Here is a 15,561-nt window from a genome sequence, read left to right on the forward strand (position 1 = left end):
TCTCGACGAAGGCGTAGCCGCGCGGCTTCCCTGCGGACGGGAGGGAGGGTGGGTTCGGGTACCGTGGGGTAGGGGGAGCCGGGGCAGGGCCTAGGGGGCGGCGGCGAGGGAGGCGGAGGAGGGGGGTCGGAGGAGGGCGGGGAGGGTGGTGGGGGCGACGGCGGTGGGCGGTGGCGGGGGAGAAGGCGGCGGAGGCGACGGCGGTGGGGGCGGCGGTGGAGGCGGCGAGGGCGGCGAGGCGGCGACGGCTGCGGAGGAGAGGGCGGTGGGGGCGACGGCGGTGGGGGAGAGGGCGGTGGCGGAGACGGCAGTGAAGGTGGGGGCGGAGCCGACGGTGGCGGCGACGGCGGCGGGGAGGGTGGGGGCGGCGAGGGTGGGGGCGGCGAGGGTGGAGGGGTGGCTGGTGTCTAGGGTGAGAGCAGCGGCAGCCACGACGGAGGCAGGCGCGAGGGCGGCGGCGGTTTGGGAGGCGGCGTTGGGGCGGGAGGCGGCGTCGGCGGCGTCTTCCTGTCTCGGTGTTAAAGCAGAGGCGGATGCCACGGATGGGGCCGACCTGCTCGAACTCCTTCTTCAGCTTCGCCTCGGTCGTGTCGTATCTGCGCCACGGCGGAGCGTGCCGCCTGTGTCGAGGCCGCCAGTGAGATGGTGAGCGGGTGACCAATTTGGGCGCACGCTGCGCTCCATATGTCGGACGGGCAAGTCTCGTGCACCTTCGGGCTGGCCGGAGCGCGAGCGCACGAGGCGGCGCGGCGGCCGGCGGGGTCCAGCGGGGATGGGTGGGTTGGGGGGGGGGGCGCGGGGGGCGGCGGGGGCGGCGCAGCTCCGCGCGCGCCTGATGCGCGCGACGAAGAGCGTCTTGTAGGGGTCGCCCTTGATTTTGCTGTCCTCGTTCGGGTCGTACGCCTCGACCTTCGCCTCGAGATCGGCCTCGCCCTTGGCCTTGCGCTTCTCGGCCTTGCGCGCGCGGCGCGCCTCCTTCGACTCTACCACAGCGGCCGGCTTTGGCGCTGGCGTCGCGGACGGCTCCTCGAACTCGGAGACGAGGTGCGCGACCGTGCCGTAGCGCGGCATCTTGCGCTTCTCAGGCGCCGGCTTGAATGGGGGCGGCGGGCGAGGCGCGAAGAGCGCGAGAATCGACGGCGGCAGCGCCTGCGCCACGGCGGAGGACATCGCACGCGTTTTCTGAATTCTTTTGTCAAGGGGGGCGCCAAAAGAACTCCCTGCCATTGAGAGGGCAGTAGGTGGGCGAGCTTCAGGCACGCTCATCTCGATCGTCAAGACGTTGCTACGCGCGGTCTTCCGCGGGGGGAGCTGCGTCGACGGGTGCGGGACCGCGGCGCAGCCAGTGCCGCGGCGAGGCCTCCGGCTGTTTGCGGCGGGCGGCTTGCTGCTCGCTGCATGGCGAAAAACTCGTCTCGCCACACGCCAAGGGCTTATGCTCTGGCGAGACGTGAGGCGCATGCGCCCAGGAGGGGAGGGGGCATGTGTAACGACACTGCTAGAGATGCCTTTCGGGGCCCAGAGATAAAACTTCTGTGATGCCATGCGTGACCTAGTAGTGTCCCCAGCTATGGGCGTGTCCACGTTGGAGCCAGGTGTGGTGTGGGCGCGAGAATAGCTCCGCCGTTCATGGAGGCAACCGATGCGAGTCGACTGGTGTGTGTCGTCGTGGTTTCGTATCAAGAATTCTTTCTCCCTGCCATTGCGCGAGGCGCTCACGCATCCCTCCCTTGGGTTGTGTGTTTTCTTTCTTTCTTTCTTTACGCACCCACGCTCCTCTCCTTAAAATCCCTGTGTGGTGGCGGCGTGCCGTTCTCCCATCCCTCCCTTGGGTTGTGTGTTTTCTTTCTTTCTTTACGCACCCACGCCCCACACGGCCACGCCAGCGCACCCCCCCCTCTTGCACCCTCTGTGGGCGGCGCGTTTCGCGACCCGTACCCAATGGTCAATTGTATTAATATTGTCTATTCGTGGCCATGTGTGCAGAGCCGTCCACCGGTGCGACCCGGCCACGCCGGTCGCCCCCCGACTCGTACAGTCGTACTCGACTGTCGTACTGTATCATGGCACTGGAATGCTGCGGAAGGCCGCCTCGAGCGCCTTGAACGCCTCCTGCGCGCGTGGCTCCGACGTCTTGTCGGGGTGCACGCGCAGCGCGAGCGCGAGGTACCGCTTGCGGCACGCCTCGTGGCTCGCCTCTGGCGGCATCCCGAGGCACGCACGCGGCCCAAGTGGTGCGCCGCTCAGAACCGTCGTGATGAGCGCCTCGACGGGCGCATCAGCCACGCTGCCCACCATGCCGCACTCGCCAGCCGCACCGCCGCCGCTGGCCGCGCCGCCGCCAGCCGTGTGCGCCTCGGTGGCGCGCTCTTGCTGCCGCTGCCGCTGCTGCTGCTGCCTCGCCGCGGCCTCTTGCAGCAGCTCGCGCTGACGCATCGCCGCCAGCCGCTGACGCTCGTCGAGCTCGCGCTTCGCCTGCGCCTGCGCCGCCGCCTTCCTCTCCTCGGCCGCCTCCTTCGCCGCCGCCTGCCTCTCCTTCGCCGCCTCCTTCGCCGCCTCCTTTGCAGCTTTCGCCGCCTCCAGTTTCGCGACGTCCAACCCCATTGCCTTTCCGGCGCGGGCGTACGCCAGCGCCGCCTCCTCGGCCGTCGCAAAGCGGCCAAGGTACTTGAGGCTGCCGCCCTCCATGATTTGAGCCTTGTATGGCGTGACGCGGTTGCCCTCCTGGTATGCCACGCCGCGGAAGCCGCCGCGCCCCGCCGTCCGCACCAGCGTCAGGCCCTCGGCCTCCGCTTGCTGCACCGCCTCCGCCGCGCTCATACTCGGCTGCGGCACGCGCTCAGCCCGCGGCTCGCGCCCAGCCGCCTTTCCGGCGCGGGCGTACGCCAGCGCCGCCTCCTCGGCCGTCGCAAAGCGGCCAAAGTACTTGATGCTGCCGCCCTCCATGATTTGAGCCGCGTATGGCTTGGCGCCGCCCTCATGGTATTTAACGCCGCGGAAGCCGCCGCGCCCCTCCGTCCGCACCAGCGTCAGGCCCTCGGCCTCCGCTTGCTTCACCGCCTCCGCCGCGCTCATACTCGGCTGCGGCACGCGCTCAGCCCGCGGCTCGCGCCCAGCCCGCGGCTCGCGCCCAGCCGCCTTTCCGGCGCGGGCGTACGCCAGCGCCGCCTCCTCGGCCGTCGCAAAGCGGCCAAGGTACTTGAGGCTGCCGCCCTCCATGATTTGAGCCGCGTATGGCTTGGCGCCGTGGCCCTCATGGTATCCAACGCCGCGGAAGCCGCCGCGCCCCTCCGTCCGCACCAGCGTCAGGCCCTCGGCCTCCGCTTGCTGCACCGCGTCCGCCGCGCTCATACTCGCGCGCCCAGCCGCCTTTCCGGCGCGGGCGTACGCCAGCGCCGCCTCCTCGGCCGTCGCAAAGCAGCCAAGATGCGTGCTGCTGCCGCCCTCCATGATTTGAGCCGCGTATGGCTTGGCGCCGTGGCCCTCATGGTATCCAACGCCGCGGAAGCCGCCGCGCCCCTCCGTCCGCACCAGCGTCAGGCCCTCGGCCTCCGCTTGCTGCAGTGCCGTCCGTTGGCGCTTTGATGCCGGCTCGTCGGGCGTCGGGGAATTTGGGCGTGGCTCCATGTACATTGTCCGCGTCCACAGCAGATGTGTGCGATTTCGAGCCGCGGTTGTGCGCTTTCGAGTCCCTTATACTCGACAAACTCGAGTAAAATGAACTCGCGGGTGTTTACTTTAAGGCCCTTGCCCTGCGAACGCGCACCCCCGGGGCTAGGGCTCTCTAGCCCGTAACCCGATACCGATCATCCGGCCCGCTGGATGCGCTTCTCAGCTCACCGGCCCTGGATGTGAGGTTGCCGACTGCACTCCAAGTGCTCCAAGTGCGGGCACGGGACGCGGCACAAACGGGGCACAAACGCCAGGCTACAAAGACGGGGAGGCACGTAGTGACGCAGGGGAGTCTAGGCGACGGCGGCGTCCTCCGACGCCGCGGCGAGCCTGAGCTCGGTCGCAATCTCTTCCGCCGCCGCGAGCTGCAGCGCGACTGACATGCGCTGGGCCTGCAGCGACAGCCACGACCGCGTCAACCAGCTCGCCTCGTCCTCGTCGACTGTCTGAGCTTGTGCCTCTTGGGTCCGTGGTTGTGTTTTTGTGTTCTCTCGAGGTTCTCGAGGTGGATATCCTTTGGCCGCGTTGGGTTTTTGTGTGAAGAGCTGACCTTTTCGCAAGCCTCGTGCAGTACGCGATACCGAGAGCTGGGGGAGAGGCGCGCCACGCCAAGGGGGACGAGTGACGGGAGGGGGAGAGTAGTGTCTTTCGCAGGGTAAAACGCAATTTTTTTTTGACTAGCGCGAGCCGCCGCTCGTGCAGCGCCAGCGGCTGCTCCTCCTGCTCGTGCTCTTGTGAATGTATGCTCGGCATCGCTCAGCGCTTGCTCCATCGGGACGTCGGTCTCTGCCACCGGAGCGGCGGCCTCGGGCTGCGTGGCCGGGTCCGCAGCTTCGCCGACCTCTTCGGTGGGAGGGTCGGCGGCGGGCGGGTCGGCGGCGGCGCCGTCGGCAGCGGCGTCCACTGGAGCAAAAGACAAAGTCCGAGAGGAATACTTACGAGAGATCACGTGGCCACAGCGGCCGGCGCGCGGCGGCTTCCTGAGATGCTGGTACAACCACGTAGAGGGTGTGCGGACCATGAGTTGACGGAAATCGGGGGACGCGACCCACTTCGCCACAGACGGTCCCGCGCCTCGCCGCTATCGTGACGGGGACACACCCTGCACTGTCCGCTGTGTCGCCGTCTTTGTCCGGAGTGAAAAGTCCAACGCGGACGCTCGTCGGTGACGGTGTCCTCCAACCTGCGCCGCGCTCGGCGAACCTCGACAGCGCCTTCGGTGGCATGCAGCTCTTTGCGCCTGAAGCTTGGGGAGAGCAGCTCCTCTGCTGCTCACACGCTCTGCACAGATGGCACAGCCTACTGTGCGGCTGCCACAGCTGTGACAGCGATGGGATCGCCCTCACTGGCCCTCAGTCACTTGTCGTGCTGCGGCTTGTGTGAGCGACACTGGCTCGGCGACTGCCGGCACACTGTGAGACACCATGGGTGTGAGGTAAAACCGCGCTACCAGCGCTTGGTCACATCGGCCCCGAGGTCAGATCCTTCTACTCTGTTAGTGACAACACTTGTCTACTGGCCGTACGTTTAAAAGTGGCATGGGTGGTTTGTGGTTACAACGGCTCTAGTGGGCATTGTACGGCATACAGTGTACAGCAGGGAGCTGGTATTAGTTCTGTTTCGCAACCCCGTCACCACACACACATCCCGCGCTCACACGCCGTCACGCTTTGCGCGCGCCGCCCAGCGCTCGCGCAGCCTGCTGTCTAATAACGGCACGGCGCGCTCCCAGAGAGCGCCGTCGTGCTCGACTGCCCGTGAAAAGGCGTCGATGCCTGTTCACAGCAAGTGCCTGTGTAAAAGCACACGCTTGGCACGATTCTGAGTACGACCGCTGACGACCCTTGCGGGCATAGGGTACGAGGCGCAGCAGCGCGAGCCCGGGCGTCACCGACGGCTCGAGCGAGTCGGGGAAGACGTTGCCGTGGAGGTGCTCGTCGCTGCAGAAGATGACCTGCGGAGAGTCAGAGGTGTGACGACAGGGAGGGCCGGCAGAGTGGCAGTGCGTGACGCGAGGCCGTGTGTGTGTTGTGCTTGTTTGCCGTGTGTGCCAGCGGCCTTCCAAGAGCAGGATGCTCTACACGTCTTCAGCATCCTGGCAAGACACGCACCACGCACACATGATGCGGGCAGGCGGTCTGCACGCGCACGCAGCGCCCGCCGTCGCCGCGCTCGAATACGATCAGGTCGGAGTGGGGCATCGGCCGCGCCTCCTGCCCCTGCGGCAGCTCGACGCCCTCCTCTAGGTGAAGGGCGTAGATGAGCGGGCAACCGTGCAGCCGGTGCGCGTCGTCGAAGTCGAGGTGAAGCGCGCACAGCTGCAGCCTAATGGGAAGCGCGTGGCGCGCTCTCGGGGTAGCCGTTCACGCATATAGTGGCCGGCGGCTCGCCCCCGCCGCGGGTTGAAGCGCCCGCCAGCCATTCGGCGGAGGCGGCCGCCGAGACGGAGCGCGAGCTGGTGCGCCGCCAACGAGTCCGAGGCATCGTCGCCGTCGCCGCCCTCGAGGCCGCGCCGCTGCTCCTCGTGCGACGGGTACCTACTCGGGACCCGCGAGGCGTGAGGAAGACGTCGCTCACACGTCCCGCTCCCGCTGTGACGCGGGCGAGGGACGCATGAATAGGTCCTTCACGACGGGGTGGAAGCGAGCCGCGGACGCCATCTCGCGCGTCGTCTCGGGGAAGACCTTGCCGATGTGCTCGGCTACGCGGCCCATCAGCGGCGCCGCGCCTTGCACCTGTGGCGTGCGACGGTCGCGGACGGGAATGCGGATGGGTCGCGTCGCTCACGGGTGCAGAGGGCGGGGTGGGAGTTTCACAACTGCAGCTATGGCTCGGCCACCCAACATTGGGGGGGGAGACTGGAGGAGCCAAAGGGGGCAAGAGGCGCGGTGCCGACTGTTCGGGGAGAGATGGGGAGAGATGGGGAGATATGGGACGGTGTGCGAACCGCGTCCCGAACGCCAGGCCTGAAGGTGTCGAGGCGCGTGTACGGGACGACGACCGACGCGCCCTCCGTGCCGTCGGCACGCGTGCGTCGGAGCCTGCGGGTCACGTTGACCGAGCTCTGCATGCACCTGCGCCACCGCGGGCCGGGTGTCTTAGGCGTGAGAGCCAAGAGGTGAGCTACAGCTACGGGAAGGCGCACCCGTTGCCAGCCACGACATACCCCCCGCCCGTCTTCTGGTCGGGCTGGAAGGAGCCCTTCTCGAGCGCATCGGCCACCCCCAGCACCGCCTGGTCGGCAGCAGCCTTGACCGCGCCATCATGGGCAGGAAGAAAACAGATCTTGCACATGAGCGCACCGCCAGCGGCAAAGACCTTCCACGCCGCCTCCTCGCCGGCGGCGGGAGGCGAGATGAACGGCGCCTCGAGGTCCTCCTCCACGTTCTCTTCGGTGAGCACGCGCGCAGCCTTGCACCCATCCGAGCTCACCGCGCGCGGGTCGGGGTGCGCGTTCAGCGCGGAGCTCTCAATCGGCTGATCCGTCGCCTCGTCGTACACGGTGCCCGCGACGCGGTTGCCATAGCCGTCGACGATGGTGCCCCTCTGCACCGCGCGGACAAAGTCGAGCCTGGGCGCCTGCTGCGCCAGCCGCAGGGTGCGGACGCCGTCGGCATCTTGCGACCACGCCGGCGGGTCTCGAGGCGGCTTGGGCGGCCGCTGGTCCAGCGGGACGCGCCGGCCGTAGTCCTCGAGGGCAAGCTCCGGCTCCTCAGCTCTCGACGCCTCGAGTGCCTGCGCCAGCTGCTCGCGGAACGACGGCATGCGCTTCAGCTGGCAAGCGTCGCAAAGCCATTTGCCAGAGGGCACAGAGGCGAGCGGCGGGCTGCAGCAGAAGGTGTGCTGCGCCACGCTGCACTTGAGGCCGTCGCAGAGCAGCAGCGACTCGTCGCCGTCGTCGCGGCCGCACGTGCAGCAGACCGGCTCGTGTCGCCAGGCTGGACGTGCGGATGACGCGTCGGCGTCGGTAAAAGCGGCGCTCCCAGCCGCGCCGTCAGCGGCGGCGTCGATCGGGACGGCAGAGGAGGAGGAGGAGGCGCCAGCAGAAGCGCCGTCGGCGGCGGCGTCAGCCTGCACGGCAGACGAGGCGCCGGCTCCAGCCGAGGCTTCCGTCTGCATGTCTGCTGCCTCCGTTGCCTCCGTTGCCGCCTCACCTGTCTCTCCCACCGCCTCCCACACCTTGCCGCCGAAGTCGAGAAGATTCCTGCCCGCCTGTAGCCATGCCAGCTCCGCGCCCGCCGCTGCCTCGGCCGCGGGTGCCTCGACGCCGCCGCCATGCGGCTGCCAGCCGGCGCCGCGCTCGTGCACGCTGACGCCCTTGGTGGCGACGGCGCTCGCTAGCTGCTCGCCGCGCCGGAAGGCGAGCCGCTGAGACAGCGGGATGAGGTCGTACTCAGAGTCGGAACTGGACTCGCCCGAGAGTCGGTGCTCGGGGGGCGGGACGCCCGAGAGTCGGTGCCGCTCCTCCTCGGAGGAGCCGTCGGTCGGGGTTGAACAGGGCTCGGGCGGCCTCCTCTTCGGTGCGGGCAGCGACGGCGCGGCATCGCGGCCGCGCTTCCCCGGCTCCGGACACAAATGAAGGCCAGGGTGGTTATTTGCCAAGATACATCCGAACGTGTTGCAGAGGTGCAGCTCAGCCGTCAGACTGCAAGCCTTAGCAGGGCTCAACAATTCGAGTGTCGAGCCGGCAGTGCGTGATCGGAGCGCTGCAGTCGCTGCGAGCGACTCGGTGACGCCGAGGGTCGTGTCGGCGTTGCGTACACAGGTCTCGTTGACGTGCTCGTCGGTGCCAGGAGTCGTCTCGGCGCGTGAGCGGGATTCGTTCGCAGCGAGCGGCTCCTCGACGCCGCGATTTGGCAGGAGCCCAGCGTGCATCGATCGTTGCGAGGCCCTCCCCAGACCCCCCATCAGGTGCTCTGTGTAGCGCCTCAGGGTGTTCTCTCGAGGTTCTCGAGGTGGATATCCTTTGGCCGCGTTGGGTAGCGAGGATTGGTGTGCCTCAGGGTGAAGGGGGGGCATGCCGGGTCAAGCTGAGACTAATGGTCGAGGCACCAGGGGTCGTTCTTCGCCCACAGCAGCAACTGGCAGAGCAGGCGCAACGACGCCCGCCCGACTGGGTGGCATACACAGACGGGTCGGAAGACCTAGGGAAAGCAGGGTGGGCCTATACAGTACTCATCGGGGGCGACGCAATCGGCGATAGGGGCGCGTCGCTGGCGAGCGAGGGCTACGGGCCAGTTGTCACTTCGGCGGCGCACCCAGCTTACCTCGGCGCGCGAAGGCATACCAACAACACGGCGGAACTAACCGCCCTAGCCGAGCTCCTCCGGGCTCTCCTGTCCTCGTCACCGCAACGAGCGGGCTCACGCGGAGTAGTGCGGACCGACAGCGAGTACGCGGCGGCGTGCATGATGGGGAGGGTGACCCCCAAAACGAACAGACAGCTAGCGGAGCGCCTTCGTTCCCTCTGGCGACGCCTTCGCGCCAAACACACCGTGACGTGGAGGCATGTGGCGGGTCACAGCGGCAACAAATGGAACGACTACGTCGACGAGCTAGCTGCTCGCGGCAGGCAAGGTGACAGAGGCTCAAACGCTGCCGAGTGGGCGGACAACACCATCCCGACGGACACTCCCGACGAGGGGAGCGACACGGAAGGACCCGCCCCCGCCCCTCGGGGCGGGGGCCCCCGCCCCCCCGGGGGGCCCTTTGGGGCCCCTCCAGGGGGCGACCCCTCCGGGGAGGCCGGCCCTCCCCGTGCCGGTTCTCCCCAAGCAACCAACCCCGCCGGCAGCGCGAGCTGCCGGCCAGGGGTGGCGGGCGGGCGGGCGTTTTGAAAAACAGAAAACAGAAAACAAGAGGGGGCCCGGGGGCCCGAGACCCCACTGGGAGTAGAAGATACGCCCAAGGGGGCCCAAGGAGGCGGCGCGGGGAAGCAGCATCAGGTGAGAGCACCAGGAAGGATGGCGCTTAGGGTCGGCTTTGAACAAGGGTTTCCAGGTTTTAGATCAGTATTGGTGTCGGCACACATCCCCACATTGAGGTCAGCGGCGCGCAGTGCCTCTCTCGCAGGCTGATTTTGGCTGTTTTCGAGCTTGTTTTTGTTTTCAGTCTAGGGGGCCCGACCCCCTCAGAGGCGGCGGGCGGGCGCCCACAGATCCAGAGATCAAAAACGCTCGGCCTCGCTGTCTGGTGCTAATGGTTACGGTAATCGGTAAGGTAAGGTAAGGTAAACTTCTCCACACACACGAGGTGGTGGGGCAAGGGGGGGCAACCCTCGCGTCTCCACGTCTAACGACAGGAGCCCCACGGCATTTTCCATTTAAAGTGCAAGGCCCGGTAATCGGTAAACGGTATGTGTACGGCTCTAAGAGGCGGTGCGGGCGCCGGCCGGTGACGCCGGGCGCGTACACACGAACACGTAATAAGCTCCCCAGACCTCAAGAAAGGAATCAGACCACAGACCTCACACCAAAATAAGAAATGATTTAGCGAGAGCAAGTCCAGTGCTCATCGCGACGGCGCCGGTGCGAGAGCCATCGGGACCAGCAGTAGCGCCGCGAGGGCGAAAGCGCAGTTGAGGAGGAAGGGGAGGGTGGGGACGCCGGAGGCGGTGCCCGTGACGTAGAGCTGCCCATACACGAGCGGGCCGAGCACCTTGAGCCACGCCACCAGGTTGGCGCGGTCGCCCGAGAGCTGGCCCTGCGGGATCCCAAGCCGCGACCCCTCGGAGGTGATCATCGTCGAGGCGCCAAGCGTGCGCGCAGGCCCGAGCAGGCCGGCGGCGGCGCCGACCATCGCGACGCGCGGCACGCCCGTCGAGAAGCCCGCCCAGAAGAGGAGGGTCGAGCCCGTGCAGAGGAGTGTGAAGAGCTGCAGGCCGAGCCGCTTGATGAGCGTGGCGCTGAGCGTGTTTGCGATGACGCCCTGGATCGCGACGCCCGTGAACAGCCGCGACACCTGCGTGTTGGTCAGCTTCCAGTGGCTCAGGCAGAAGACCTGCAGCGTGTCCCCCATGAAGAGCGGCGCGAGGCTCAGTGCCATCAGCGCCGACAGCAGCCTGGTGCAGGAACATAAAGGGCTGAGGGTGGGAATACGAGTCTCTCACGCCAACGCTGTGAAGGACCATCGCAGGCGCGTCCATGCCGACGAACACGCGTCTTCTCGAGCGCTGGACAGGGGTTCGGTGCTTCGCATCTACGCTGTTGTGGCCTCATCAGGCGGCTCATTCCGAGGAGACGTGTGAAGGCGAACGGGTTGAAGCTGCGCAGCTGGAACGGGACGCGGTCGGCCAGAGGGAGAGACTCGCGGATGCCGTTCGCGCCGAGGAGCAGTCCGCACAGGCCCACGGCGGCGGAGGCTGCGTAGCGGTACCGCAAGCCGCTCGGCAGGAGGCCCGACAGCGCGACGCCGAGGCCAAAGCTGCCGTTGACGAGCGCAAAGAGGATGCCCGACGCCGCGGCTAGCTTGGCAGGCTCCGAGCGGAAGTTGTCGGCGAGGAGGGCACCGGCGGCGAGGAAGAAGATGCCGATGACGAGCGAGGCGACAAACTTGGAGAGCGCCACCAGCGCGACCGTCGGGTAGACCGCGGTGGCCAGGTTGGTGAGGCACGCCACGAGCATCGTGCCGACGACGACAGGCTTCCGACCGAGGCTGTCCGTCAGGCCTCCGAAGAATGGCGACAGCGCAATCTCGGCGGCAGCGCTGGTCGCGGACAGCAGGGTCAGCAGCCGCATGCCTCGTTCGCTACCAAGCGTATTCATCATGAAGAGCGCTGGCTCAAGAGTAACGAGCGAGATGCCCACGATGAAGACGAAAGCGGTCAACTGGAGTGGCAGCGCAGGCGATGATTTCGCCGGTGCTGCAGGACTCTCGGCCACGCTGCGGATGCTCGCGGCTCCGCCGCGGAGCCGCGCGGACGGCAGGAGAGGTTGGCGTCTAGCACACGCGCTGGCTAAGACGCACGTGCTGACCCTCGCTGCTGATGCAGGTGCTGCTGGTGTACGGACCTGTTGCAAGGCTGCCGTGGACGCAGGCGGGCTGGCGAAGAGTAGTGTGGTGAACACTAGAGCTCGGCTGGGCACCATCTCTCAGCTCGAGGTCTACGCTTCTGAACCGTGGCGGTGCCATTACCCAGAACACGGAAAAGAATTTACAAATTTGTGTTTACTTTAAGGCCCTTGCCCTGCGAACGCGCACCCGTGTCCCTCGCGGCCGCGCGTCAGGTGTTTCAAGAAAAAGGACACGCGGAGAATCCTGGCGCTCGTCCCATCCCCCCTTGGGTTGTCCGTTTTCTTTCTTTCTTTCTTTCGACACAGTCAGTTGCATTCGCCTTGCATATTAGATTAATTTGCATCGTCCCCTACCTTCACGGTACCCAACCCCAAGTGTGTAGAAGGGGGCGCTCAATCGTGGTTCACCCCTCTACTATGCGGCCCCTCCACCCGCGCAACCTGGAGAGCGACATTACCTTCATGCAGAACGGCGGCGGACATACGATGGACACGATGCGTGAGCACGTGGAAAGAAGGCTGTCGTGCTCGGCCAAGGTGCTCGCGCTATTGAGCTCAAATTCCGACGCGCCGGACGCGAGACTGCCGGACCCGCTCGTTTTCGTGACGGGGGAGCGATCTCTGCCCACGAGCGTCTTCCTGCCTCACGCGTTGGAGGGCTCGGCCGACAACATCTCCGCCGCGGACCTGTGCGCCTGGGCGCGGGTGTGCTCGGCCTGGGCCGGGTGGGTGCGCCGCCTGCTCGCCGACCCCTCGTCGCTTCGCTGGCTGTGGGCCCGGCTGGTTGAGTCCCACATCCAAGAGGCCGGCATCGCGTGCCTTCGCCACCCTGAGCTCTCGACTCGGTCTACCCTCCGCGTGCTGCTCTCGGAGCAGCGAGAGAGGGACGAAGGCACGACCGCCGCGATGGATGCCCTCGCTGGAGAGGATGTCGAGATGGCCGACCCGTCGAAGGTCTGGCCGTCCGAAGTCGCAGGAGGCGTGGCCGACCTGTTCGCCTTCTTCGCAAACTTTTCCGACGCGCCCGACATCGAGTACGAGGAGCACGCGCGGCCCCACGGCATGCTGTCGGACCTCGCTTTCCGGCCGTACCTCGGTGCGCAAGGCGAGTACGCTGCCCCGGAGGCGGCTTGGGAGACGAGAGACATGGTGGTTGGCCTGTGCGACATCGTCCGCGAGTACTCGGAGTGGGTGCGCGAGTCGCAAGACGTCAGCCAGAACCTCATCCTCAGCACGATCTTGCTGCCGCAGCTGCACAGCATCATGCGCAGCCTGATGACGTTTCTCGAGATTGACGACACGTCCCAGCAGGATGGGCATCCTAGATCTCTCACCGTGCGCGCTTCCTCCCTCCACAGCACATGCACCGCGCGGGGCATATGCAGTTTGTCCACTGCACCCTCTTCTCGCCATCGCAGGACGAGGCGCATCTCCGCGCAGCAATCACCGACGACAAGGCGGCGAAGCTCGCCGCCGCGCTGCGCGGCTTTGCCTGCTTCTTCCCGTCGCGCGCAGACGTGGAGCGCACGGCCCGCGGCCGAGCGATCCACGCCGGACGCTTCGAGGAGGTGCTCGTGTCGGACCCTGCGGGCGGCTTCCGCTTCCGCATGCAGGAGCCGGGCGCCTTCCTCCCGAGCTTTCTGCGTCGCCTGCCGCAATGAGACACACCCGGAGGAGGATGAGTGAGCCGATGTCGAGGCCCGGGACGGGTGGCCGGGGCTGGAGTCGTCGACGGCTCGCGCTGTGCTGTTCGAGCGGCGAGCCGGCCACGCACTGCATCGGCCAGGGTCGGGGGAGGGGCGGGGGATGGCGCACGCATGCGCGCAGTCAGTCAGCTAGTCAGTCAGAGACACGCCTCCGCCACCGGCTGACGCCAAAGGCATCGGCGCGCCACAGCCATCGGGAGACCAACGGCATCGGCCGCCTCTGTGTCCGCAGACTGACTCCTGCTTACACAATCGAATGCGGTATGGTGGACGCAAGACGGGCGGTGGCGGTCATGTTAAGTAAAAAAGAAAAATGCGGCGCCTTCTCTCTGAAGCCTGCCCCCGCCCGTGCACGCCCAAAACAACACAATGAAAGCCTGGCGAGTGGAGAACACGCCTCACTTTTTCACAGGGGGGATCCGTCTGGAATGCTTTTCGCTGCGCATGCTCGAGCCCCCGGCGAGGGCTTGTGCTGTGAACGTAGCAGGCGTGGTCTCTACCCGCCAGGTTCAAAGCGTCATCGATGGCTTCCCTTCGCCTCTCCCTTCTCCTCTCCCTTCTCCCCGCGACCGCGGCGGCCACGCGGGGCGAGCCCGGGTTCGTCGGGGGGCACGCCTCCGGCTCGGACGTGGCCAAACTCGCCGCGACCGGCCTGAGCGGCAGCGTCGTCGGCGGCGGTGGCAGCGGCGGCAACCAGGCCTCGGCGGCGGCGCTCTCGACGACCGTCCTGGAGAGGCGGGACGGGCTCCCGTGCGCGACAAACGGCGCGGCGACCGTCCTGAGCGGCAGCGTCAGCATCGGCTTCTTCGCGAGCGCCTTCTCGTGGCTCGCGGCGGGTCCGCCGAAGGTCGCCGCCGTAGCCGCCGCCGTCATCGGCACGGTGATGTGGCGCCGCGACTCAAAGGCCCGCCGCCTCGGCTGGTCCAGCCTGCTCGGCATTCTTCTCTGCTTGGCCACCGTCTCTGGCGGCTTGGTCACCGCCGCTAGCGGCGCCGCGCTTGTCGCATCCTCAGCCGCGCTGCCAGACGTCGCATCCGCGCTGCCAGACGTTGCTGCTCTCCCCGCCGAGCCACCGAGCACGCCACCCGCCGCCCCGCCTGCCGCCGCCTCGCCGGCGGCTCCTTTGCCGGCGGCTCCTCTGCCGGCGGCTCCTCTGCCGGCGGAGGAGTGCTATCCGGGCATCCCCGGTGGGCTGGTTTGCCCGCCCGGGCACTTCCTCGGCTTTGGCAACAAAGGCGGGTGCCGGACCACGACGTGCGAGACTGGCCAGTACACCGCCCTCCGGGGCATCACCACATTTAACGCGTGCGCGGAAAGGTGCCTCCGTGATGCCAGCTGCAAGGCGTTCGAGTGGTTCCCTCGACCCCGCGGGCTGCTCCCTTCCAGGGCACCGTGCGAGATCCACCGCGATGTCCCCGTGCAAACAGCGGCCGACTGCGGGGAGACTGGCCTCAACCTCGACCACTGTTGCTGCGTCAAGGCGCCCCCCTCGCCCTCGCCGCCGCCGCCGGCTCCGCCCTCGCCGCCGCCGCCCCCGCCGCTGTCGTCCTCGCCGCCGCCCACGCCGCCGCCTCCGGCACCGCCGCCGCCTGCCCCTCCGCCACCCACGCTGCCGCCGCCGTCGCTGTCGCCCTCGCCACCGCCATCCGGCTCGCCGTCGCCGCCGCCGCCCACTCCGCCGCCTCCGTCCGCCTTGCCTGCGCCGCCGCCGTCCGCCTCGCCCTCTCCGCCGCCGCCGTCCGCCTCGCCGTCGCCGCCGCCGCCTCTGCCGCCGCCTCCCTCCGCCCTGCCTGCGCCGCCGCCGTCCGCCTTGCCCTCTCCGCCGCCGCCGTCCGCCTCGCCGTCGCCGCCGCCGCCTCTGCCGCCGCCTAGGGGAACAACGAGACACAAATGGGACAAGCGCCACTAACTAACTACCTGCCTGCAGCAGAAGCACATCGAGGAAGGAGCAGCTCATCAGCTCATGCCAGACTCGCTGATTGAGATGACTATCACGGCGCTCTTTGGGTCAGACCTGTGCGTTACGTCACACCAATTCTCGCTACCCAACGCGGCCAAAGGATATCCACCTCGAGAACCTCGAGAACCTTGCCGATCCACCCGCAAATGAACGATCCACCCGCCATGAGGTGCAATGAACGACCGAACGCCGGTTCCGCCAGCATTGGCTA

General features: G+C 67.6%; 5 protein-coding genes across 5 annotated transcripts in view; 1 reads left to right on the top strand and 4 right to left on the bottom strand.

Annotated features, from left to right (window-relative positions):
* The window catches only part of EMIHUDRAFT_223514 (hypothetical protein), a gene marked incomplete at both ends in the record, with an annotated part of 4,324 nt that extends 3,154 nt beyond the window's left edge, over positions 1 to 1,170 (bottom strand). Inside the window, 2 exons of the mRNA XM_005791709.1 lie at positions 554 to 580; positions 847 to 1,170. Of these exons, the coding sequence (XP_005791766.1) occupies positions 554 to 580; positions 847 to 1,170 (351 nt within the window). The remainder of the gene's footprint in view (positions 1 to 553; positions 581 to 846) is intronic.
* Positions 1,171 to 2,061: 891 nt separating this feature from the next.
* On the bottom strand, positions 2,062 to 4,055 carry EMIHUDRAFT_223515 (hypothetical protein; the record flags this gene model as incomplete). The annotated part of the gene is made up of 4 exons (XM_005791710.1): positions 2,062 to 2,355; positions 2,593 to 3,554; positions 3,632 to 3,752; positions 3,975 to 4,055. The coding sequence occupies 4 exons, from the start codon at positions 4,053 to 4,055 to the stop codon at positions 2,062 to 2,064; spliced, it is 1,458 nt and encodes a 485-aa protein (XP_005791767.1).
* On the bottom strand, positions 3,966 to 8,547 carry EMIHUDRAFT_108887 (hypothetical protein; the record flags this gene model as incomplete). The annotated part of the gene is made up of 6 exons (XM_005791711.1): positions 3,966 to 4,064; positions 5,564 to 5,626; positions 5,784 to 5,997; positions 6,250 to 6,407; positions 6,620 to 6,746; positions 6,818 to 8,547. The coding sequence occupies 6 exons, from the start codon at positions 8,545 to 8,547 to the stop codon at positions 3,966 to 3,968; spliced, it is 2,391 nt and encodes a 796-aa protein (XP_005791768.1).
* A 1,635-nt stretch (positions 8,548 to 10,182) lies between these two features.
* Positions 10,183 to 11,408, bottom strand: EMIHUDRAFT_108888 (hypothetical protein; the record flags this gene model as incomplete). The annotated part of the gene is made up of 2 exons (XM_005791712.1): positions 10,183 to 10,732; positions 10,927 to 11,408. The coding sequence occupies 2 exons, from the start codon at positions 11,406 to 11,408 to the stop codon at positions 10,183 to 10,185; spliced, it is 1,032 nt and encodes a 343-aa protein (XP_005791769.1).
* Positions 11,409 to 12,101: 693 nt separating this feature from the next.
* Positions 12,102 to 13,345, top strand: EMIHUDRAFT_223519 (hypothetical protein; the record flags this gene model as incomplete). The annotated part of the gene is made up of 2 exons (XM_005791713.1): positions 12,102 to 13,019; positions 13,103 to 13,345. 2 exons carry the CDS (start codon positions 12,102 to 12,104, stop codon positions 13,343 to 13,345), a joined length of 1,161 nt encoding a protein of 386 aa, XP_005791770.1.
* Positions 13,346 to 15,561: the final 2,216 nt, after the last annotated feature.

This window comes from Emiliania huxleyi (assembly GCF_000372725.1).
Source record: "Emiliania huxleyi CCMP1516 unplaced genomic scaffold EMIHUscaffold_110, whole genome shotgun sequence".
NCBI classification, from domain to species: domain Eukaryota; phylum Haptophyta; order Isochrysidales; family Noelaerhabdaceae; genus Emiliania; species Emiliania huxleyi.